The 24066-nt window shown below is 44.0% G+C and overlaps 1 protein-coding gene across 3 annotated transcripts in view; it reads right to left on the bottom strand.

The window, feature by feature from the left end:
• Nucleotides 1-13951: 13951 nt before the first annotated feature.
• The window catches only part of POMGNT1 (protein O-linked mannose N-acetylglucosaminyltransferase 1 (beta 1,2-)), a 29122-nt gene continuing 19007 nt past the window's right edge, over nucleotides 13952-24066 (bottom strand). For all 3 annotated transcript variants that reach the window (XM_035122585.2, XM_035122586.2, XM_060276937.1), the window contains 5 exons: nucleotides 23054-23118; nucleotides 22353-22397; nucleotides 20818-20953; nucleotides 20511-20620; nucleotides 13952-19439 (listed from right to left, as the gene is read on the bottom strand). In XM_035122585.2, the coding sequence (XP_034978476.1) occupies nucleotides 19343-19439; nucleotides 20511-20620; nucleotides 20818-20953; nucleotides 22353-22397; nucleotides 23054-23118 (453 nt within the window). In that variant the 3' untranslated portion in view covers nucleotides 13952-19342. The remainder of the gene's footprint in view (nucleotides 19440-20510; nucleotides 20621-20817; nucleotides 20954-22352; nucleotides 22398-23053; nucleotides 23119-24066) is intronic.

Below are 24066 nucleotides of genomic sequence, written 5' to 3'. Positions count from 1 at the left end.
CCTTATGAGGAATGGCTTAGGGAGCTGGGTATGTTTAGCCTGGAGAAGAGAAGGTTAAGGGGTGATATGATAGCCATGTTCAAATATATAAACGGGTGTCATATAGAGGACGGAGAAAGGTTGTTTTCTGCTGCTCCAGAGAAGCGGACACGGAGCAATGGATTTAAGCTACAAGAAAGAAGATTCCACCTAAACATTAGGGAGAACTTCCTGACAGTAAGAGGTGTTCGGCAGTGGAATTTGCTACCAAGGAGTGTAGTGGAGTCTCCTTCTTTGGAGGTCTTTAAACAGAGGCTTGACAGTCGTATGTCAAGAATGCTTTGATGGTGTTTCCTGCTTGGCAGGGGGTTGGACTGGATGGTCCTTGTGGTTTCTTCCAACTCTATGATTCTATGATTTTTCGCGGATTGAGGTTCTGAAGACAGCAGCCGAGAAATGTGTCATATCACAGTAGCAACCATGGAGAGGTTAGAGCTCAGCTGACTCTAGTGTGGCACTGCTCTTGGAGTTATTCATTGACTCTGCTGCAGTGAAACCAGCAGAATATCTGCTGTATCCTCAGCATAGCTGGTGATTTGTTCTTTTGTCGCCCTGCGCTGGCCACATTTGCAAAGCCATGCAAATGGTGCTGTGTTGACATGGAAATGCTGGTGTCTGTCTACTTTGCCAGAGTCCACAGGATCAGTGGGAGGCCCATTTTGTAAAGATCTTTGGACAAAACATCACATTGCACGCATGAGAGAAAGAAGGGACAGGATGTGATTGCAGATAAACAACTCTGCACTTGACTTGCAAAAACATATTTATTCTACCACCATCACCTCTCAGGCATTGCCCTGTTATGGCTTCCTCCCTGCAATGCATTGTCTTTGAGCCAATCAGGTAAGGATGGTTGCTGGATAATGAAAAGCCTGCAAAAGCATGAGCATGAGACCTGCCTCTCTATAATGACAAAAATAAATAACAAACCCACTTTTCAATTGATTGGTTATGGGTGATGCTCCTGCTGCTTGGCAGGAGAGAAATGTTGACCATGTATGCTTCATTAGACAATGTTCCAAGCTGATTTCATGCCACCTCTTGTGATGACTCACCACTTCTTTCCTCTGTTTTCCCTGTGTCACATTTCAGATTTTGATGCAGATTTCTATCATTTCCTGATCGCTAGCTTCAGGTTATAACCTCCCCCCCCCAAAAAAAAGACATGTTAGGGCCAATACAGAAAATATGTGATGCATATACCTATAATTTTGCTCCTGTGGAATAAACAGCAGTTTTGAAGGGGCAATAAATAGCCTGGTGAGCAGTCACAGATCAGTCGCAACCCATGTAGTTGACTTACATGGTAGATTTTGTGCCTTCTTAGATTGCCCCAATATTTCAAAGGAAGGCTTCTTACTGGCAGGCTCCTTTTCTATAAGCCTGTGTGGCCCTATTCCAGTTCAACTCCTGCAGTGTTCTTTCTACTTCGTTCTCAACCCCACCCACAGAAAACAGGTTTCCAAGGGCACAGCAGTCATTAAAGACATCTTATTTCCTGGAGCGCTGAAGGTTGCTTGCTCACCTGGCAATCACCTTGAACTGAAGCTGTGTTTTGTTTGCCTTCTCGGGACAAACACACAGAGTGCCTTGAACCCTGATTCTTCTCCTTCCTTCTCCTTCCCCTCCTTTAAAGCTGCCGTCTTCCACCTGGTAGCCTCTGGTTGTGCTGGTCAGGGCAGTCTCGAGCAGGTCGGCCGCCCTGGCGCTGAGGGGCAGAGATCGCTCCGGCGCCCCCACCCTCGCAGGGCGCAGCACGGTTTCCGCACCGCTTTGCCGCGTGGCGCCCAGCCTACCGGCACGGCGCCCTAACTCACCGCGCCACCGGGGGTCTACCTAGAGCCGGCCCTGGTGCTGGTTGGAGCTGATGGGAGCTGTAGTCCAAAACAACTGAAGGCTGATACAAAACATTTTTTGCTCTCCCCTTCTGCTGGTGAAGGGGAAAAAACTCCCAGGTGGGTTTACAAATAAGATCAGGAGGGCACAACTAAAATAGCTGTATATTAATTTTTAGAGGGCCACACAAAGTTAATATGTTAATCATGCGGAAAGCTTTTTGTTACAACTTTTAACTGTTTTTTCTTCTTTCTAACCCAAGGATTGGGAACCTTTGGCTTCAGATGTTACTGGACTAGAACTCCCGTTGTCCTTTATCACTGACCATGCTGGCAGGGACTGATGGGAAATGTAGTCCAACATATGGAGGACTACAGGGTTCTAACCCATTGTCTGTTAGCTACCCATCTCTCTCTCTCTGCCCTATGGCATGCTCTCTTTTCACCAGGCAAGGGGTATGTCCACATTACTGCCTTACAGTGCAGTGAAATCCCCACCCCATGAAGTCCCCCCCCTCCGATATTTCACAGCTCTTTCCCACTGAGCGGTTCACATCAGCACAGCTTCATTAGTGTCATATTCATTTCTGTTTGTGTTCACACCAAAGGGTCTTGCTGGGACAGGGATGTATTTACCCCATGCAAAGGTCTCAACACCTTGGCTAAAGATGAACTGGGAACATCTTTAGGACTCCAACCGGTGTGAAGCTGGGTTGAGAAACAGTGTCTTATAACAAATGCACATGCATTTTTAACAACGTTCTGTTTACAGCACACAGATTAAAAACCCAGCACTGGGTTGAACGTGAGATTCTGGGCACCTCCTGGTGGTGCAGCAATAAAACTGCTAGCACCTTCTCAAAGCTAAGCAGGGTCTGATATGGTTTCTAATTGGATGGGAGACTGAGTGTTAAGACTCCTGCTTAGCAGGGGGTTGGACTAGATGATCCTTCCAGCTCTATAATCTTATGATGGTATGTGCATTGATCTGTTTCACAGATGGGGAAGGGCTAGATGACCCTCCAGATGTTGTTGTATTCTAGCTCCTATCAGACAGGCAGCCCAACCAATGGTCAAAGATGTCAAGAGTTAGTCTTTACTTGGACTTGGTTATTTAAACCCATGTGCAATATCACCACTCAAATATGGAGTCATAGAATCATAGGGTTGGAAGGGACCCAACTCTAGTCCAACCTCAAGACACGATTCCCCCATCCAATTTGAAACCGTACCAGACCGTGCTTAGCTTTTGCAAATATGCTAGCTGCACCACTGAGGAGTCCATGCCTATTTTATAGTTTTGTTTTTCATCTTTTAATTTTAGTCTGTTGCTATAATTGTTCTCTCCGTTTTATATACACTATAAAATGAAATTAAAACTTTATGGAGTCCAGTAACCCGTGGCAGGAGGGCCACAGGTTTCCTGCCCCTGGTTTCCTTTTCCTACATCACTGCAATGCTGTTTCCTACAATGCTGCAATGCTTAGCAAGCAAGGTCAATGCGGTAGTGACTGTAGCAATTAGGATTGCATTGGGACTGTTCTGACCCCTTGCCTCAGATGGAATGGCACACAGAGGTTAGAGGACAGGGCAGCCTTACTCTTTGTAATCCTTAAGAACAGAAAAATCTTGATCAAGAGGAAATCCAAACAGCAGCAACAAATGCTAGGGCAACCGAGAGGTGTCATGAGATGGTATGAGGAAATGAAACTGGATATAGTCTGACTGGACTTTCCACGTATACAGCAGCTTGAACGGCATTAAAAGGGTCCCTTTCCAGGACACTTGCAATAGGAAATGAGTGTGACAAAAGGTTACTATAGTTAGCAAACTGGAGTTAGCGTGTCAGTGATGTCATTAGAGTTGTGAAACACCCTCGATCATGTGACCCTCACACTTGGCTGTGGGTGAAAGGGAAAGCAATCCATTGGTGTGGTTGACTTGGGGGTCAGGCTGTGGGTTTATTTTTGTATGCACACATTTTGCCTTTCTTTTATTTGGCTTGTGAGCTTGGAGACTAGGAACTCCAAAGGCTATAATGCCACATGTAAGCAGCTTGTTCTTCCTCTTGCTTTGAACACAGCCAAAGGAACATTTTAAAATTATTTTTAGCCACTCTTGCAAGCCTGCACTCGTTCTGAGTTTTGGGCTGCCTGACCACCTTCCTGCAACTGTTGGCTACTCATATATACTCTTCTTTGTGATTTCCCCTTCTTCCATTTCTTATACATGCATGCCCTTCTTAAATCTTAGCTCATTTGTAAGCTATTTACAGAGCCACGACAGTTTTTTTAGATGCCTCCCACTTTACATTCTTGTTGGAATTGAATACTTTCTTTTAGAGGCTACTATTATTAAATCCATTTACAGATATGGGGAGAGAGTGGATTGTCAAAGGGGGGTGGCCACAAATGGAGTATACATTGCTGAGGTGAGATTTGAAGTAAGGACTGGCTTATAATGTTGACTACTATTGGGAAACCAATGGTTAGATGTCAAATTGCTGTTAACACTACCAGCAATATGGGAACTGAGGACAAGACAGGAAACTTATTGGCCTCAGAGGAAGGAGCAAATATATAGATTTAGAGATGAGCACAAAAAGTATTCCTTGTCAGTATCTTTCAGAATACAGAAGGATTTATTTGGTGGATAAATCTGTAATCCGTGTTCATTATAGTCCGCTTGAAAAGTCTTTGAGACTTTTCAAAGATTTGATCACCACACCCCTGGATGCCATGAGCTTATCACAATTTAACTAGAGCAATAGTGAGTAGTGTGTTCCGCAGACAGGGAAGATAAAAAGCCATGCAAATATTTACTGTAAGATAAAACTGCTATTCAATAGCTCTGCAACACAAAGGAGGTTGAGAACAGCAGCAGGCAACGTGATCATGTGTTTAAACAACTTTACTTGCATGTTCTATGATGGTATACAGTAATACCCTCGGTCAAAAGCTGGAGTAAAATTTTGTGTGCTCTGTTGACTCACAAATTTACCTTGGGATAGTCCTTTCCCTACAAAGTGTACCTGTGAACCTGCATGTGTGTCCACCTAGAATCATAGAATCATAGAGTTGGAAGTGACCACAAGGGCCATCCAGTCCAACCCCCTGCCAAACAAGAAAGACCACCAAAGCATTCCTGACATACGGCCGTCAAGCCTCCGCTTAAAGACCTCCGAAGAAGGAGACTCCACCACACTCCTTGGTAGCAAATTCCACTGCTGAACAGCTCTTACTGTCAGGAAGTTCTTCCTAATGTTTAGGTGGAATCTTCTTTATTGTAGCTTGAATCCATTGCTCCGCGTCCACTTCTCTGGAGCAGCAGAAAACAACATTTCACCCTCCTCTATATGACATCCTTTTATATATTTGAACATGGCTATCAAATCACCCCTTAACCTTCTCTTCTCCAGGCTAAACATACCCAGCTCCCTAAGCCGTCCCTCATAAGGCATCGTTTCCAGGCCTTTGACCATTTTGGTTGCCCTCTTCTGGACACGTTCCAGCTTGTCAGTATCCTTCTTGAACTGTGGTGCCCACACCATTGCGATGCCCCTGCTGCCGAGTGAGTGCCGCAATAGGCCACAGACTCACACTATTTATTATTTATTGATTTATTAAAATTTATATACTGCCCTATACCACCGGAGGTCTCAGGGCAGTTCACAGAATGAATAAGTAAAGAAAGTTAGTAAAGTTAGTGGAACCTAAGCCAGGGATCAGAGATATGTACCTACCATGTGAGAGTTATGCTCTCCCCATTTATATCCTGCACCAGCAAGACTACAGCATCACTCTTACCAGTTGCCGGGTCCGTGGTCCAGCAAAGCGTGAAGCTGGTCCTTGAGAATGTAGGGTGAAAAGTGGGTCCTGCTGAAGCTTGTGAGCTACCCAGTCATTAAATTCTGGAGTTGAAGTACTATTTTGGACCAAGGTAACTTTAAGGAGAGTGGAAAGTTCTTCCTGGATGAGAGTCATAACACCTTTATTCCTTCATATGACTCTTTATTTCCTCCGAGTTCCTGTATATTTGCTATTTTGTTTACCTTGCCCAGTTTAAAGTGGGGAGGAACATGACCCTTGTGAGAAATAACTAGGAGGGAAACTCAGTTGTCTAGGCGGAACCTAATTGTTTCTTACAGGGGGTGATAAACTTTCCTAGCAACACAAGATTAGTGCACTGACCTTTACATTAAGTATTAGGAGGTCACTGAGGATGGAGGAGAAATTTGATTTAATAAAAGCAAACCTGCTTAATTTGCACTTTCCAAAACAATATGTGAACTGCTTTGGCTGGGATAGTTTCTGGAGCACACACATCATTGTCAAGGGGAACCACATTTCGTTTCACACATATGGAGCTGAATGCCTAATAGAATTACAGAGTTCCTTATGCAAATATTCTAGCATAAATTTGAATACTCATTGCCATGAAAATGGGTCCACTTTTCCTGTAAACCAAAGAAAACACGTCACAAGATGCTTGGGGGGGGGGGAAAGGATTTTATTTTCAAAGCAAATTGCATTAAAGCAAATTGGAAGGCAATCTATTTCTTCAACAGACACATTCTCTTTTGGTTTTTGGTTCATTTTGGAGGCTCTCTGTTTTTTTTCAATTCTAATTTCAATTTCCCTTTAAATATATCATTCATTATTCATTTACCTACTTGTTCACCTTGGTTTTAATGCTTGGTCAACTTGGATTTGTTAGGTAACCTTTGGCATATCACTTCCTGCCATATCCAATCTGTAAAATGAGAATAATTGTCATGTACTTATTTCTTAAATATCACTTAATTCTCTATTTTACTCAGGATTTGTTATTCATCAGTTTTTTCTATTTATCATCTGTGCAATGTCAGATCCTTATGTGACAAGTGATTTGTTTGTTGTTACAGTTAACACACAGTCTGTTTCAACATGGTTTGACTGAACTTCATTTCATTAAGTTCAGTTAAAAGTTTTCAGAAGTTCTCAGGGGATCTGAATGTAAATGAGGGAACTCACAGATTGCAAAACCCCCACAAAAAAATCCCATTAACTTTCTTCAAAATCCCTGCTGGATTTTATTCGATGATAACAGAATAGAACAAGCCCTTCAGAGTATATTAAGGCTCCATGACGCAGCCATTGGCTATATTAGGTTTATCATTAAACCATTAAAAGTTACTAATTAAAAGGATACGGTTGTGTGTTGCAAGAACAAGAAACACAACAATTAAAAAACAAAACACTTTGAGGCAGCAGGATCGGTTCAGTTTGATGTTAAAACTCATGCTTGCATACAGTTCCTCGCCATTTAGAAAACAGGCTCTTTACTGAAGAGGCCGAGAAGAAATATTATGGCAACAGGCAGGACTATAGAAAAATAACACTCTGGTTCTGATGCCTTGTAGCAGTCTGGGTGGGGAACCTATGGTCTTTCAGATGTTTCTGCACTACAGCTGCCATTATCCTTAATAATTAAGGGGAAGGGCTGAAGCTTATTTGCAGAGCATCTGCTTTGCATTCAGATGGTCCCAAGTTTAGTCTCCAGCATCTCCAGGAAGAGGTGGGAGAAACCCATGATGAAATTCTGGAGGGATGCTATCAGTCTGTGAAGACCAGTGGTGTGGAACCCTGGGCCCACAGATCTAATCTGGCCCTTCAGACCTTGGCGATTTGCCCACCATTTTGGACAAACCATGTCCACTTTTTAAACAGGAGAATTGGGTGTGCGCTCTTCATTACACTCCCCAGAACTTTGCATCAAAAAGTTGGTGCTTTTTGAATTTGGTTTTACAGAGCTACACTCTCTAGAGTTTCCTGGGAAGAGAGACTCTGTGAGGGGGAATAGGACAGGAGCCTCCTAACAACTCTCTGAACCCTTCACAAACTACAGGTCACAGGATTCTCCAGGGGGAGCCATGCTTGTTGCTGCTCTAAATGGAAAGTGCAGATAGGTAGTTACACATGTCCACAGAGCAAGTTCTAATAGTTCACAAAGGGACTGACTTTGCTTGCCAAGTAACTGCTCCCGTGTGTACCGAAACTGTTCTGGTTATGTATCTGCATCCATTTGTTAATTTCGACCATCCATTCATAGTGGCATTTATTTTATTAGATTTCTATTCCATTCTTTCTCACTCTCTGAGGAGCTTTAGGTGGTCTTCGTGGCTCCTTCCCTCTGTTTTATCCTCACAACAACCCTGAGAGGCAGGTTAGGGGGAGAGATCACTTGGTTCAAGGTCAGTGAGGGAACTTCATGGCTGAGTGCAGACTTGACCCTGAATCTCTGCAGCCCTAGTCTGATACTCTAACTGCTACGCCACACTGCTGGTGCATCATTCCCACAAATAAGCAGAGGCATAGAAGAAATGCATTCAAGCCACATTTTAGTCGATAGAATTACCTACTGGTAGTTGGAAGGTTGGGGTGTAATGCTGGAAAACTGAGAGCTTGGCACAAGGCCGCATACCCATGACATGCAGATTATCTTTGGAGACATTATGTAATGAAAAAAATCAGATCATAACAGGAGTGGGAGCCAAGAATGTAAAGAAATCTTTGATGCAAAGGAATGTTTCGGACGATATGCAGGTTGCCGTAACAATATTGATGGACCTTATGACACAATTCCTGCAGTAGTCACTAACTTGTTGTAGTCACTAACAGTTGTGTCACTAACTTGTCAATCTGTGTTGATGTGTAGAACGGAAAACCCACAAAGCACATGGTTAACTGAAATCTTACAGTTGCTGGGGTTGAAGAGCAGTTTTCAAACAAGCAGCAGATGATCTAATCCTGCAAGATGCTGTTGGTGCTGCTGCTGTTGCACTCTTTCTCTGTAACATGTGAGCCTAGCTGTGTTTGGAAAAAGATCTTGCTCTGCGTGGATTAGTCTAAACCAGGAAATGTTGCTTCTTGCATAGAAATTTGCTCCTGACTCTGTGACTTGGCTAGTTGCTGTTTCCACTTTTCCTGTCTTCTTCTGCTACCACATTTCTAAGCGAGATGCAATGGAAATGAGGAACAGTGTTCTTCCCTTCTGTGTCAGAAATATGCAGAGGGCAAGCTTCACTAGGTGAATGGAAGAGCCAATGAGGCATAGTTTGGACTAGGACCTGGCCCGGGAGACCAGCGTTTAAATCCCCATGAAGCTCACTGAGTGATCTTGGGCCAGTCACTCACTCTTAGCCTTCCTAACCTACCTCACAGGGTTGTTGTGAGGATAAAATGAGAAGAAACTAGGAATGCTACCTTGAGCTCCTTGGTGGAAAGATAGGATGGAAATGCAATGCAATGCTAAATAAATGAATGAATGAATGAATGAATGAATGAATGAATACAGTGTACAGCTCTTTGAATTCTGCCTTTAGTGTTCCTTTTGAAAAATAAGATTGATCATTATTTATTGCTTTTGAAACAGAGAAGTACATAGCCATATAATGATGTTATTGTGTAAAGGGAACTGTTCCTTATTGCCTACTAAAGCCCAGGAGTAAAGGCAAAATGTCTGGGAGTTATTTACTATAGAGAAGCTAATACATCACATTAATGTAGTTTGCTGACTTTTATTTTAAAAAAGTAAGGTTGGGTTCTATTTATAGATGTTTATAATCTCCACTGCGGGAGGCAGTGGAAGACAGGAGTGCCTGGCGTGCTATGGTCCATGGGGTCACGAAGAGTCGGACATGACTCAATGACTAAACAACAACAACATAATCTCCTGAAAGGCTCCTTCAAAGGTGCAGTGCAATGGGGAAACTGATTACTTCATGGTTCCTAAGTTAGGGACCCAATTGTATAAACTCAGAGAGGGCTGGAGCCAACCTTGCTTTTTAAATGAAAGCTCAATTTTTTGCGGTGCTTTGTATTCCCATGGAAGTTTCCAACACTTCTCCATCATCTCTCCTCCACCAAACCCCCAAAATGTAGCGGCACTGGTTCAAACATCCTTCTTGAAAGCCCAAAGCCCAATCTGCACATTATTTCTCCTTTTCTACTTGGATACCATAGATTGGACATATTTTAGTTGGATTATGGTGTTGTTTCTAGCGTAGTTTCCCCCCTTCATTTACAATGACATTACCTGCTTTGAGCCTGTGATAAATTAACCTATCTATGTATATTTATCATGGATGCAAACCAGCTTGAATAACCTGCGTCAGACCTAGCCAACTTACAAAACCAATTCACCAGAATAAAAGTTTGGGTTCCTGCTACAGATAGCAATTTATCCACCTATGCATCATACATCACAGGCTCTTGCAGCCTAGTAGAAAATGCCACCCAGGACCAAATCCAGCTGCTGTGCCCTTGAGCTACATCACCCATCAAAAGCCAATCTTATCCAGGCATCAGTTGTAAGTGCCCTTAGGTGTTTGCTCCTAGTGCCATTAGCTCACAATATATTGATTTTTCTACTCCTTATCACCTTTTTCACCCACAGTTCTTGCTTCTTAATGCCTCTTTGCACTGCTTGATGTAATAATGGCAGGAGAGAAAAATACAACAGGAAAAAATGGTATTGATAGTGTTTGTGGGGAAAAGAACACACCCTTGGACTGAGAAACTGAATGACATATGAAATGAATTGCCTAAACCAGGCATCCCCAAACTTTGGCCCTCCAGATCTTTTGGACTACAATTCCCATCATCCCTGACTACTGGTCCTGTTAGCTAGGGATCATGGGAGTTGTAGGCCAAAACATCTGGAGGGCCGCAGTTTGGGGGTGCCTGGCCTAAACCAATTAACTAACCAACCAACACGGTGAAGCCATAGTAAGTAGATATACTGTATTTTTCCATCTATAAGATGCCCCCAAATTTTGTACATTATTTTTTAGGGGGGAAACCTAGTCTTATACACAGAAAATGCAGTACTTTACCTACACAATCCTCTGCACCCACAAGCTGACGGCATACTACCAGACAGTTTGAGCATCACAACAAACAATGGCTTATCCTGACAGGAGCAAGGCACAGCAATTCTCAAACGCAGGAGGAGGGGAATCAAAGTTTGCTTTCATTTCTGTATAACTGTGGTTTAGTATTATACCTGAATCCTAAAATGTGGGGCAATTTTGACTATGGTTTGTTGAAACAAGCCAGCTTCGTAACCCATGGCTTTAACTTGGCTAGTTTCAAACTGTAATTAATGACGGTATAGGCAAAAGGACAATTTTTTTATACTGGTATATAAAAAAAGGAAACAAGCACTTTTACTCTCTTGCTTGTAGTCATGCAGAACTAGGAGGGGGGATTTGTCAAATCTGATATTGACATCAGGTACTAATTTCAGCCCCCTTTCCAGACTGCATCTATAGCGCCAAGAGAAGTTACCATATTACCATTGAAACACTTACTCTAATAGAAATATATGGAGGGCCACAAAAGGCACCTGAATACTTTTGTTAATTCAGCCTTTGTGGGATTGCAGCAGCCCCAAGGGACATCTAATACATGGGGTTTTCTTCAGTAAATTACCGGTATACTTCCTTGGTCCACAGGAATTTTCTGTCACTTTTTGACAAGTTTATTCTGGGCAGCGACTGGAAAAATGTCAGTAGAAACTGCAACTCCCTTGTACAACAAGGAAGCTATAGCATTCGAGTGAGGGACAAGCAGAAACACAGAAAGTTCATAATAAAATGTTTGGAAAGGAAACACGCAGCCAAATGGGTGTTGGTTTCTATGACCCCTTCAAGAATTTCCTGTAGGTTGTTCTAGTTTTGAATTTACATGAACTTTGAGACCATTGTCATAACCCTAAGAGTGCAAATGCTGCAATCGTATCCGCAATCACCTGGGAGTAAGTCCCATTAAACTAAGCAAGCCTTACTTCTGAGAAGGCACAAATAAGAGACACGCATAAGAATGGGCACCTAGGCGGAATAAACGTTTGTCCTAGGCAAATTTTACCAGTTGCATCTAGCACAATCCCATAAAGGGCAATATGCATGGTCAAGAAAGTGCTAAAGCAGGGGTCACTAACCCAGTGCTCTAAGCTTTTTTTTTTAAAATGTCTCTAGTCCTCTTATATTACACACACACACACACACACACACACACACAGAGAGAGAGAGAGAGAGAGAGAGAGAGAGAGAGAGAGAGAGAGAGAGAATGCTTGGCAGGGGGTTGGACTGGATGACCCTTGTGGTCTCTTCCAACTCTAGGATTCTATGAATGGAATATATATGAAAAATACAAACCGAAAACACCAACAAGTGAAGCCCCATTCCCACCCTCCCTTCCCTAAGTCCGCTAATGGTGCCTTGTCATATGATCAAAATAATATTTTCCTTATAATTGCCTTACATTGTGTCATGCAAGGCACTACGGCTGAGTCGTACAAAGATGTCAGATCAGTGGATAGAAGCAAAGGGATGTTATCTATTGTTGAAAGGGGTAGATAGCCTTCTAAGAGATTTATGTGAAATAAGCCAGTCTAGCTGCTCTTGCCTGTCAGTAGGTTTTCTTTTGCCAATGATTGAAGTCAGGAGCTGTGATTGATGAGTGAGTTTGGGCACCAGGCAATAGGAATCCCATGGGTCCTAAAGGGCTGCACTTCCTGGATCCCTTTTAATTCTAATTTTCTTGGCAGAAATTCAACATGTTAAGCCTCTTCTCAGATGGAAATACAACTAGGGGAAAAACTGGGAGTTGGACTAAATGAGCCTCGGGATCCCTTCCAACCGATTCCATGCTTCAGAGCCAATGTACTCTTATCTAATTTTGTGTTATGCCATAACCCTCATGGCAGCCATGTTGTAGCTGGCACCCCTGGCACTCTCTCAGAATTTAAAATGTACCACCTGGTCCAAAATATATGATGGTCTCTGCACTAAATTATTCCAAAGTAAATCCCTTTGAAATCAACTTGAGCACAGCTGTGTTTGCTGACAAGGGACCATGTTGCACCATAATATGAACATAAGCAATACTCATATCCTAATAGTTGTAGCTGCACTACAACACCCATCGCTCCCAGCCAGCATGGTCAATGGCCAGGATTTGCAGCCCACAAGACTGATAGGAGAAAAAGAGACTTTTTCACAGACACTTGGATACATTTCCTCTACCCACTTCCAGGAACTGCATTGAAGTTTGCCATCAATCCATTTTGTCTTCAGCCAGACTCACAACACATATTCTTGGTGTATTGCAGGCATGGATAGGAAAGCAGGAAGATCAAAAACCAAACAGCTGATGCCATGATCACATCCCACTGATAAGCCTTTGACCATGATGTACTATAGTGGTATTTCCTGGTAGTTAAAAAAGAAGTCAGTCTTTTAAAAGCAGGAGTTTTAAAAGACTGACTTCTCCTGTTTACGCAAATAGATGGTGCTTTCTCCAAGTTTATCTTTTGGACATTATGCAAGACTGAGTCCCTCTAGTGGACTGATTTTGCATCACAGGGCAAAGTTGGAGGGACCAAAGGTTTTTTTCAGTTAGAAGTGAGAACTTGGCAAATATATAGGGCTCTATTTCTCTTATTTTTAGAAGTAAAGAGTGCATGTGGTCCTGGGAAGGTTGCCTAGGAGGAAATGCCACCATCAGGCTGAAAAAGGGTTCCCCATGTTCTGTTTTAAAGGATCTCCTTGTTTTAAGCTCATTTTTATCTATTAACCATGCAGAGAGTTCCAGGGACTTTATAAATCTTAAGTGTGTTCTTCCTTTGTAGAAGCCACCAAGTGAGACTGTGTGCAAGGTGAAATTGGAACAGACGTTTCCAGTTTCAAGGCCAATGTTCTAGACACTCAACTGTGTCTCAATACTAAAGGCCTTTTAATGCAGGGCTCTAAAAAGACGTTAACCAAAGTGTATGTGTAACTGGCCTTTCTCTCCTCTCAAAATATGCTTATGGGCAGCTGCCATTAAATAGAGATGCACCTGGTCACACTTCTAAGTATTGCCTTGAGATGATCAGCCAGGAAACCTTATATAACTGGGGGAGCATTTTATCATTTGTGCCCACTGGTTACGGGTGAAGGCAGCATTTTTACTGAGCAACGATTAAAAACATGCAGGCTTTTCTACAGTGCAAGATATGAGCATCCATGGAAGTAGGGAAAAGAAAAGACAGGCTCGTAGTTCCGCCACCTTTATTTTTGGGAGAGAAAAAAAACTAACACACAAAACTGGATTCCAAAAAGCAGTCGGTCACCCTGCACACAGCAGCCTCTGTTCTTGCCCGTCACTGCATGCAAATGAAATCCAAGTCTGTCCAGGGAATAAGGTGCTCCCAGCCCAGGAAACTGCATTGCCCTTTGCATTAAGTTAAATACAACTACAGGAAAACAAGAGTGCTGGTGGTGGCAAGGAATAAAGAATGAGATAGAAGTGGAAACCAAATAGTGGCAAGAACGTCTAATTCAGTCCTAGATGGTATCATTTAAGAGGACAGTTAGAAGCACCTGGCACCAAGCAGCCTAACATATGGTACCAACTTCCACAGGGTGTGACAGCTTTACATTCTGATGTCGTCGTGCATTATCAACGGATAGTTTGGGGAACAGCAGAAACAAGAAAAACTGATGGCAACCGATTGCATGTTACCTAGGCATCTGCTGGTCTGAAAAATGTTACTGTAGCTGCTTTGCAACAGAACCCTCTCCTCTCCAACTTACCACCACCACCAAAACTAATCCCCAAACCTTCCAGAAGCTACAAGAAAATAGTAATTTCCATGATCGATCAGACAAAGCATCAAGCATGCTGTCACTAACAACCAGAAAGATTCTGGCTGAAATAAACTGGAAGAGAAGAACAGCTGATGAACTTTTAGTTACCCTTTCCCGCATAGTTTGCAAAGAGCAAGGTCAGGGGTTATGATCCTTGGACTTGTTTGCAAAGTTTGAGGAGAACAAGTCACTGCAATCAAAGGGATTAAATACTGTTTGTATTTAAATGGGAATTTGAAGCTGAATGTGAACACATTTTATTCCAGTTGTTTCACACTTCTGGGCCAATCCCAAGGAGGTTTACTCATAAGCAGGTCCCTGGCTGCATAGAAGCCAAGAGGTTTTAGAATAAGCAAGCATAGGATTGCAGCTGCTGGGTGTAATCCAGAGAAAGGCATGCTTACCCCACTGAAATCCAATGCCAACAAGATACACAACCCCCCCCCCAAATATGGCCATTTAGCTTCCATTCCAGTCAAAAGTGCCATGTCCATGGCGCTGGACTACATTTTAAAGATTAAAATGCTTTAGATCAAACATTTCCCATCCCTAAATGGTTGTTTTAGAAGCAGCACTTGTAGTACAGGTAACCTTATGAAGACAAACTTTTGGCAAGGGGAAACTTGTTATTTTAAAAGCCACACACAGTGAAAATTGAATTAAATTTATATCCTTGCTATTTTTCTTCCTGTTCCCACTGGCATATTGCCAGGGGCAAGTACAGTACAGTAGTACCTTGGTTTACAAACTTAATCCATTCCCAAAGTCTGTCCTTAAACCAAGGCGTGCTTTCCCACAGCAGTGGGGGACTCGATTTACAAACGGAACACACTCAACAGGAAGCGGAACATGTTCTGCTTCCAAGGCAAAGTTCACAAACCAAAACACCTACTTCCGGGTTTGCAACGTTCTTAGTCCAAGTTGTTCATAAACTAAACTGTTCTTAAACCAAGGTACCACTGTAGTGGCTTAGAGCAACTGTTCCAGCTACCCTTTGACCTATCTGAACAGGAAATGCAGTAAAAGTGTACTCATTTGCAAGGCTGAACAGGGAAAACCACCCCAACCCACCTCTGCTTTTCTTGCCTCTTCGCAAAGTTGCAAACTACAATCTTCTTGCAACGATGCTGTTTCCGTGGGATCTTGAGATGTTCTCACCATAAAATATTTTGCACTTGGTCAGGTGGGACAGGAGCTGTGTCTGTTGCCAGTGCCAAGAGCAGAACACCATTCCTTTCAAAAGACACCTCATGAACACTTTTAAGGTAGATGTAACCCCTTCGAAAATGTACTCTGAACTTTGACCATGACTACACAAAGTGACCTGATTTTACACACCTGATAGGTAGGAAATGCATTTCTGCTGCAAAAAGCAACTAGCCCCTCCCTCTGCCCACATAGATCAGGCATACCCAAACTTTGGCCCTCCAGATGTTTTGGACTACAATTTCCATCTTCCCCGACCACTGGTCCTGCTAGCTAGGTATCATGGGAGCTGTAGGCCAAAACATCTGGAGGGCCGCAGTTTGGAGATGCCTGATATAGAAGAAGTCTGGAGGGGCCTGTGCTCTGCTCTCCATCAAGGCTTTTGGAAACAAAGGTATTTGTAGATCCAGGCCAACTTTCCTCAACTTGGTGCCCCTCCAGGTGCTTTGAACTTCCATCAGCCACAGCCAGCACTGTTGCGATGGCTGGAGCTGACTGGAATGGTCGTTCACAACATCTGGAAGGCACCAGGTTGGAGAAGGCTGGTCTGGGCATTAGGCTTCCTGAGATCTCCACTTGCCACGCCCCTGAAATCCCATGACTGGTTCTGAAGTAAAAAAAAAAAGGCTTCTGTAAATTAATAAGAAGCACATTATCTAATTCAGCATTGCTGCAGTTAGCCAGCACTAAAAAAAGCCTTCAGGGTTGCTGTTGCTGCAGCATTTGCAGAAGCCCCAACTCTTTGCACTAAAGTACCAAGTGTAATAAGGCCTTGGAGATTTGGTGGCTTCAAAACATCCCCTATTCTGGTTACCAAATAAATAAGGGAAAGACCGTAGTGTGCTTCTGGAGGGCAAAGGTTGCTGACCTCTGCTTATTAGTTACTCCTTCCTCTTATTAAGGGTGCTGTGCACCTTAAATAAAACCAAACCAAAAAAACCCCAACAACATAAAAAACCATGCTCCATACCATGTTGCCACAAAAATGGCGAAAGTACTAGCTGCTTCACAATGAGGATCATTCCATATGTCATCAGTAGTAAGACTTCGCAGGAAAACTTGTATGCGTGTTTCTAAAAATGCAAACATATGCTAAAGTTGTATCCAGGAACCTTCAGGTGCCTGTTTACAGGAACAGATTCCCTTTCTGCATCACAATGCTTGCTAAGGAGAGACAAGGAAGGCATAACAGAAAAAGTATCCTTTTGCAAAAATACAGCACAGCTCTAACTTTTAGTTGTACCATACCTGCAAAAGCTGTTGGGGAAAATAGCAGCTGTGTCCAAATTTACCTCCAGTGAAACATGATGCACTGGCATTGTGATAGCAAGCGAAGCAGTCAGGGAGAGCAGCAGCCCAAGCGTTCCTTTTCATCTCTGGCAGGAACTGCTGCACTCTCAGCTCTGGGTTACGCTCACCCTGCAGCTGCAATATGCTGAGTGTATCTGCATCAAGTCCAACAGGCAGAGCCAAGAGAAGCCCACCTTTCAGAGGCAGACACACCCACCAGTTTCCCCTGAGATGGTATGGACTGAACTGAAATGACAAGATGTCTTGGTTCCCTGCAGTAAAGTATCAGTAACCCATAAATTAACGGCATTCAATCAGTGACTGTACCAAAGTCATCCATCCAAAATTCCCTATGGTCTCCCCTCAGTCACTAGACTCTAATGTGGATAGAAGCCAAAGGGTTTCTTTTTGGAAAATGTACAGACCAAGTGAGGTGAAGCAAGACACTCTTAGGTTCAGGACTTGGCTGAAGATGGTACCTTATTGATGGAGGCCACAGTTGCCTTATGGACATCTTAAATGCTGTAATGCCTATCTTTCCATTTTTCTAGTCCTCTACACCCTAATTCGTTTGTTTTCTTAAAGACTCAGGCAGCATCAACTATGTATGGTTAGCTTGATGGTGTGGAGAAAGAAGAGGAAACACAAAACAAAAAGACACCTCACCACCAAAGGGAAAGGATTACATTGAACTAGAATCTGGCCATCTGCTCTTAGGTGGTGCTCCCTTCCCTTTAGCTGTTCATTGTACAGAAAGTTACATTCTAGACCCCAAGGACTTCGCTCACCTCATAAGGCACCAGATGTGGAAGAGGAAAACCACTATTCCCTCTTTGTCCCTGAATTTCTGCCCTTTCCCTTCCCCGTTACCTCCGCCCAGCCCAACACAGAGACTACAGAAGAACCTACTTCTCCAAGAAGCCTCTTCAGAACTTCCTTGAGGTCCTATGAGCTCCTCCTTTCCAAGCAACCTATGCCTCAAAAAGAGCAAGACTGGCTTGAACTGAGCAGGGTAGGACACAAAGCCTATCAGCTCCACAGGATGGAGGACAGGAGTGAGTTTCCCTAGTAGGGCTGACCTTGCTTAGTGGTACAAACAGTGGTCATTGCCACAGGTCATCCACGCTGCAGACTAACGGCGGGACAAGTGTTCCTGCATTTCGATCTTTGAGCTCACAGAAGCTTTGTTCCAACGGAGCAAACGTAATTGAGGTTCGGCTTGATCCATTTACTTCATCTCTCCCTTTCTGAGCAGGCTTTCTAGGCCAGCACATGCTCCCTCAAGGCACTTTTTATACACCCCCCCTTCACTACTTCTTGGCTCTTTTCTGGGGCTATTGTACAGAAGAGCAACTCACAGCCTTGGGCCTCTACCTGTTGTTGCCAGTCTGAAATTGAGCATTTCAGTCAAGAAGAGGTGCTTCAGTTAGAGCCAGGAGAACTTGCTAGGTAGATAAAATGCCAGAGATTTTGAGGTTTCCCTTCTTGCATCACAATCCACTGGGAGCAGAGACAGGAGGAAAGGAATTTTGGGCCTGAGCATCCAGGCTGGGTTGCCCACAGTACTGATACATGCAGTTCCATTTGTGGTTTGTGTCCTTAAGTCCCGATGATGAAGGCCATGGCCTATTTCTCCGTCCTCTAGCACAAAAGCCATTCTCCAAATTCAGGCGAGCTGCCTGCTCTGTAGCCACCAATCCAAGCCATGTGCAGGATGGTTCCTCTGCCTGGAGAATGAATGGCTCCACATGCTTTCCAGGGCTTAAGAGTCCCATCGCAATCCCCCCTAAATTGCAAACCACCAGAAACATAAGCAGGATAGCTGCCTTTCGAAGGATGTTGACCAACACACAGAGTTAATAAATAATAATAACAACATATGTATATATCCTGAAGTAGTGGTCTGAGAAGAGCTCCCTAAAAAGTGAACCAATCACCTTTCCAAACAGCTCCCTCTGGCCTAACCCACAATTTGGAGGAAAGGGCGGCCACCGTTAGTAAAGCGCCAGTGTTAAAAATGAGACCAACCAACCCCCTCCCCACCCCGCAAAATTGTATTTTGTTGCAGCGGCTTAGAAAAATATTAAAGGCTCCTGCTCCTGCCTTCCCAGTGCAACGTATTCAGACTCAGCAGTTGCCTTGGGGCAGCGGGGAGCCCTCCCCCCTTTGTCTTTGCCCCATCTTCCCAAGTCCTTCAGAGAAAACGGCACACAAATCTCCCATGAAGCTCCATGGCGTCTTGAGCCTCTTTTCCCAGCAGGCTGTGAAGGCAGCACGGACAACAATCCCAAGCTCTGCTTCAAGTTTGCTCTGCTCCTGCTCCCACGGCTCCCGCCGCTTCATCCTTGGCTTGGGGCTCCATGTAAATGGGGGTCACCGAGGAGGGTTTCTTGGATCTAGGAGGAGGAGGAGGAGAAAAAAGAGCTGGATACAAAAAAACGAAAGGGGTGGGGGAGCTAAAGAAGTGTCTCGGGCCAGAGAGGGCAGCATGGAGAGAGGAAAATAAGAAGCTGCCTTGCGCCAGATAAGCCCATTTGTCCATCTAGGCCAGTGTTGTCCATCTGGAAGCAGCACTGCTAGGCTTCAGGCATCCCCATTCCACTTCATCCAGGTTTCCTCAACCTCGGCCCTCCAGATGTTTTGAGACTGCAATTCCCATTATCCCTGACCACGGGTCCTGCTAGCTAGGGATCATGGGAGTTGTAGGCCAAAAACATCTGGAGGGCTGAGGTTGAGGAAGCCTGGCTTAATCCTTTCTATAGATGGAGATGCTGGGGATTGTCTGTGAGCAAAGCATGTGCTCTGCCACTGAGTCAAGGGCTCTCCTTTTAATAACTGCCTGGAGAGGAATTCTGGCTTTTCATCTCTGCTTCATGACTACACACAATACATCTCCCCCCCCCCCCAAAAAATCTATCTCCACCTTCGGAAGCTGCCTCCCATCCCTTCTCAGTCACCTTGCGATGGTCTCCCAAGATGTCAGCTATTCTCACAGCCCTTCCTGCTGCAGATACCTGGTGCACATGGCCACCTTCCCAGGGAGCTGAACTGCTAAGCAACCGTGGCAAAGAATGGTGTTGCCTCTGCTTCTTTCCAAGTTCCTTGCAATTTTTGTTCCGAGCACCAGGTGGCGGCGGCAGCAGCAGCAGTGAGTTATGAAGACACAGAATTACAGAATTGGAAGGGACCCTGAGGATCATCTAGTCCAACCCCATGCAATGCAGGAATATGCAGCTGTCCAATACAGGGATCGAACCTGCAACCTCGGTGTTACCAGCACCACACGCTAACCAACCAAGCTTTCTTTAAACATGTGAGACTGCACAGGCTCAACTAGCTTTCTTGGGGAGCAGGATCTGCTTTGACGGGTAAGGTGAGGAAATTCTGGGAGAAACATGCAGAGAAAAGCAGCCTGGCACTAACATGGGGACCAGGGGGAGTTTCCCCTGCCCACGAAGGAAACTTACGAATAAGGAGAGGCGGGCACTCCTACTACCAGGAAGTGGTTCTTCTTCCGGAAGAGGCGCCACAGTCCTTTATGGTTCCCACGGACATCCAGATCCCAGATGTGGAGGCACTAAGGGCAGCAGAAAGAGGACATCGTACAAGCAACATACCATCAAGGTTGAAGCAGTCATGTGATGGAAGTTCTAGAATCTAAGTTGACTGAGCTGCCTTCCAATTCCCTTTCTGTGCTGGCTTTGGATTTAGAGGCCTACAGAAACCCCACCCTTTCCATCTTATGTCTGGGCAGGCAAAAAAGTTGGAAGTTACCTTTGCAAGCTGAGTCCAGGTGGTGAAATCTGCCTCCTGCTCCATCTTAATGTACATAACGTAGATCTTCCCTTCAGTGTCGGGTACAAAGGAATCCTCACAGGGGTTCTTGCTGTGATCCAGAACTTCTGCCTCACTGGAGGAGGAATTAAAATAAATCCGACAAAAGAGTGAAGAGATAAAAGCCGTAAGACACACATGTATGAACACACACAGGGGTTTCCAGCAATTTTTTTAAAAAGTGCCAATTTGTACGCGTTCGGAGGATTTATGAGCTGTGACGCACTTTAAATTGGAGCAGCGACCTGAAGCTAAGTTCAGCTATAGGGCAAGGAGATCCATTAATTTACCAAGAGTTTATGGTTTGATGTTTGGGTCTCCTGCCTGGAAAAGCTGTAAATTCTATAATGATCGTAAATCTTCATGGCTATGAGAGAAAACGAAAGTGATTTGAGCTTTTTAAGATGGCGCTGCTTCGTGCTGCTTCGACGCAACAGGGAGCTCCATTAAGAAGATTTATGGGGAGGCTGGACTGATTAACTCACACAGGAGAAAGAACATCTGTGAAACTTTGTTTGATATTTATCTCAGCAGCTGGGAAACAATCGGATGAAAGTGGAAAACATCTATGTGACTGTAAGGGGAAGATCTGGATTATTATGAACTTGGAGGACGATTTGAACTTTAGAAAAAAGACGGCAGTGGACAGTTGCGAGGAATTCCCAATTTCTTGAAGCATGGGAACCCAAATAAAAAATTCTTTAGATGATTTGGCATAACATTCGGTTTGATTGATATATATATGTGTATAATTTGAAATATTGAATGTGATATAATTGGTTTTAATTGGAAAATTAATAAAAAAAATATTTTTTAAAAAATTTTTTTTTAAAAAGTGCCAATTTGTCTGTGGGGGAAAGTAAAAAAGAAAAGGCCGCAAGTTTGTAGGAAGGGCTTACATTGCCCCTATTGTTGAAGCTTTGTAGTTATATGTCAGGCAAAACATTTAAGGTGACTACATTGTTCTTTTGGGCTCTTCCTCTTCGCATATTAGATGGGACGCTTCCAGCCCTTCATAATTTCAGTTTATGACGACATTGGTTAAAATCCACCCACCCACTCCAGAGACTGAATGATAACATTGTGATCCAATTGTGCAAAATTCCTGGCTACCACTTACTGTTTTTCCTCTTACAGTTTTTGCTGCAGCACATGCAGAAGATGCCAAGTTTTCCACAAATGGGGACACAAGAACATCTCTCTCGTCAGCATGGCATGCTAGCAAAATCAATCCATCAACGACAGCAGACACAGCCTACCATTGATCAAAACAGCTCTAAGAGCTGTATAGATGTATCAGCATAATTCTGACGCTTGCTTCTGTAAAACTGAATAAAAACACAACACCCTCCCCAACAACAGACAAACAAGCATTCATCTCCAACATGAAACAGTCCCCCCCCCACTTTTTAAGGCTTTGCAAAATGTCATATTTTACCATCAATATGCATCTGATTTCCTAGCATTCAAGTTACCTGAGCAGCCGGTGGATTTCAATTTCATATGCATCTTTCCTTAAGCTGGATGATGGAAAGATAAAGACAGACAGTCAGAGGTTGGTGGGGGTGGGGGAAAGAGAAATATTGATGCTTAACACCTTAGAGGCAGTTTGTTGGGTGTCAGCATCCTGCTTAGTAAATCCACTACAATGAAACCTCTATTAAATTCCACAGTCCACCTTTGCTACTATGAAAGGCAATCTAGGATAGTCATCAGCTTTTTGACCTCATTGTAGGAACACCAACGTGGGTTGGAGTAAAAATTAGAAAATGGGGAAGAAGATAGTATACCCCAGGAAACACAACTCATCAGCTGGAGAGGAAAATAAATGTATTTTTTTCCCCTATTTATGAAGAAACCACCTTCCTGCTAGTATTAATCTCCTAGAAGCAATATTCAAGTAGGTTTTCCTCTGAGTAGATCTATTGGAACCAATAGGCCTACCTTAGCAATCTTCATTCATATCTGACTACCACTCTGATTTTTAAAGGCCACCCACAAAAGAGGCAATATGTTATTATCAACTTTTAGGATATTCTGGTGCAGGTAAAGGAGTGAGTCTCCGCTGGAGAGGTGCATAAGCCAGGAAGCCCTAAGCCTGGCTCAGAAAGTCAGTCCCAGGTGCCCCGGGGTGTATCAGGGCGCATTCCGCAGAGACTGGACATACTGCACTCACCTCTCCACATTTTTTATTTGGACGCTGGGGACAGTGTTGAACTTGTGCTTCTTGAAATAGGCTTCCTAGAAAAACCAAGAGGCAAACACATATTTAGGGGTCACCAGTCACCTTTCATGTACGTATAACCCCTTATTTCCACATATCCCTGGAGCACCCTTGGGAGGGAATCTAGCTTGATGCACATGGGCACAGATAATGAGTCTCCACATCAAAAAACACACTGCCCCATGGCAGACAACTATCCATAAATGATTTGTTGCATGGGGATGGCCACAGGGAGTAGTCAAAGTCTGAAATGCAGGTGTGTTAAGTGAATAAACAGGAGGCACTAGTTCATTTTGGGTCACTGGACTAGCCTGGCAACTTGGGAGCTAGCATACAAATCGACCTAAGAACACAGAGTTGCATCCAGTGCTAGACCTACTCAGAGCAGAGCCACCACATTGACTAACTGAGGTTCCATTTTTTTTCCATGAATTGACTTTCAGGAGAAGTTATTTGGACACAAGCCATTTGCCCTATGTGGGCATTTAGGACACACAATTATCACAGATTAGGGCCAGGCGCAGTCTCCCCACCCCAGCATTGTCCACAGGCTTGGGAGGATGTCTGCAGCAGGGCAGCTTCCCAAAGCCAAGTAGGTGGTCCCCATGAGATGAAACCCTGAGCTCTCAGGGTTCCCGCTTGCTGGGATAGCCCCTGTGTACTGGCAGGCAGTCCTGCTGCAGACATCCTCCCAAAGATGCAGAGAGTGCTGGGCAGAGGAAGGAACCTCCTCATATGCCTCACGTGATGATAGCTCTGTGCTTTCAACATCAGAACAGGACTCGCATGGAACTGCTGTGCTGGCTCAGATGAAAGATGATCTAGCCCTGCACTCTGTTTCTTGAAAGTGGCGACCCCTGAGTTCTCTCGAGGCTGCCAAGCTAGCCATGAAGGCTCAGCCTTCTCCTATTGGTTCCAAGGATGGGAGTCATCGCTCAGTGGTAGAACACATGGTTTAATATCCC

This window comes from Zootoca vivipara, chromosome 7 (genome assembly GCF_963506605.1).
Source record: "Zootoca vivipara chromosome 7, rZooViv1.1, whole genome shotgun sequence".
Classification (NCBI taxonomy): Eukaryota; Metazoa; Chordata; class Lepidosauria; order Squamata; family Lacertidae; genus Zootoca; species Zootoca vivipara.
Note: the sequence above shows the minus strand (reverse complement) of the source record. Positions and strands in the feature narration are given on the sequence as shown.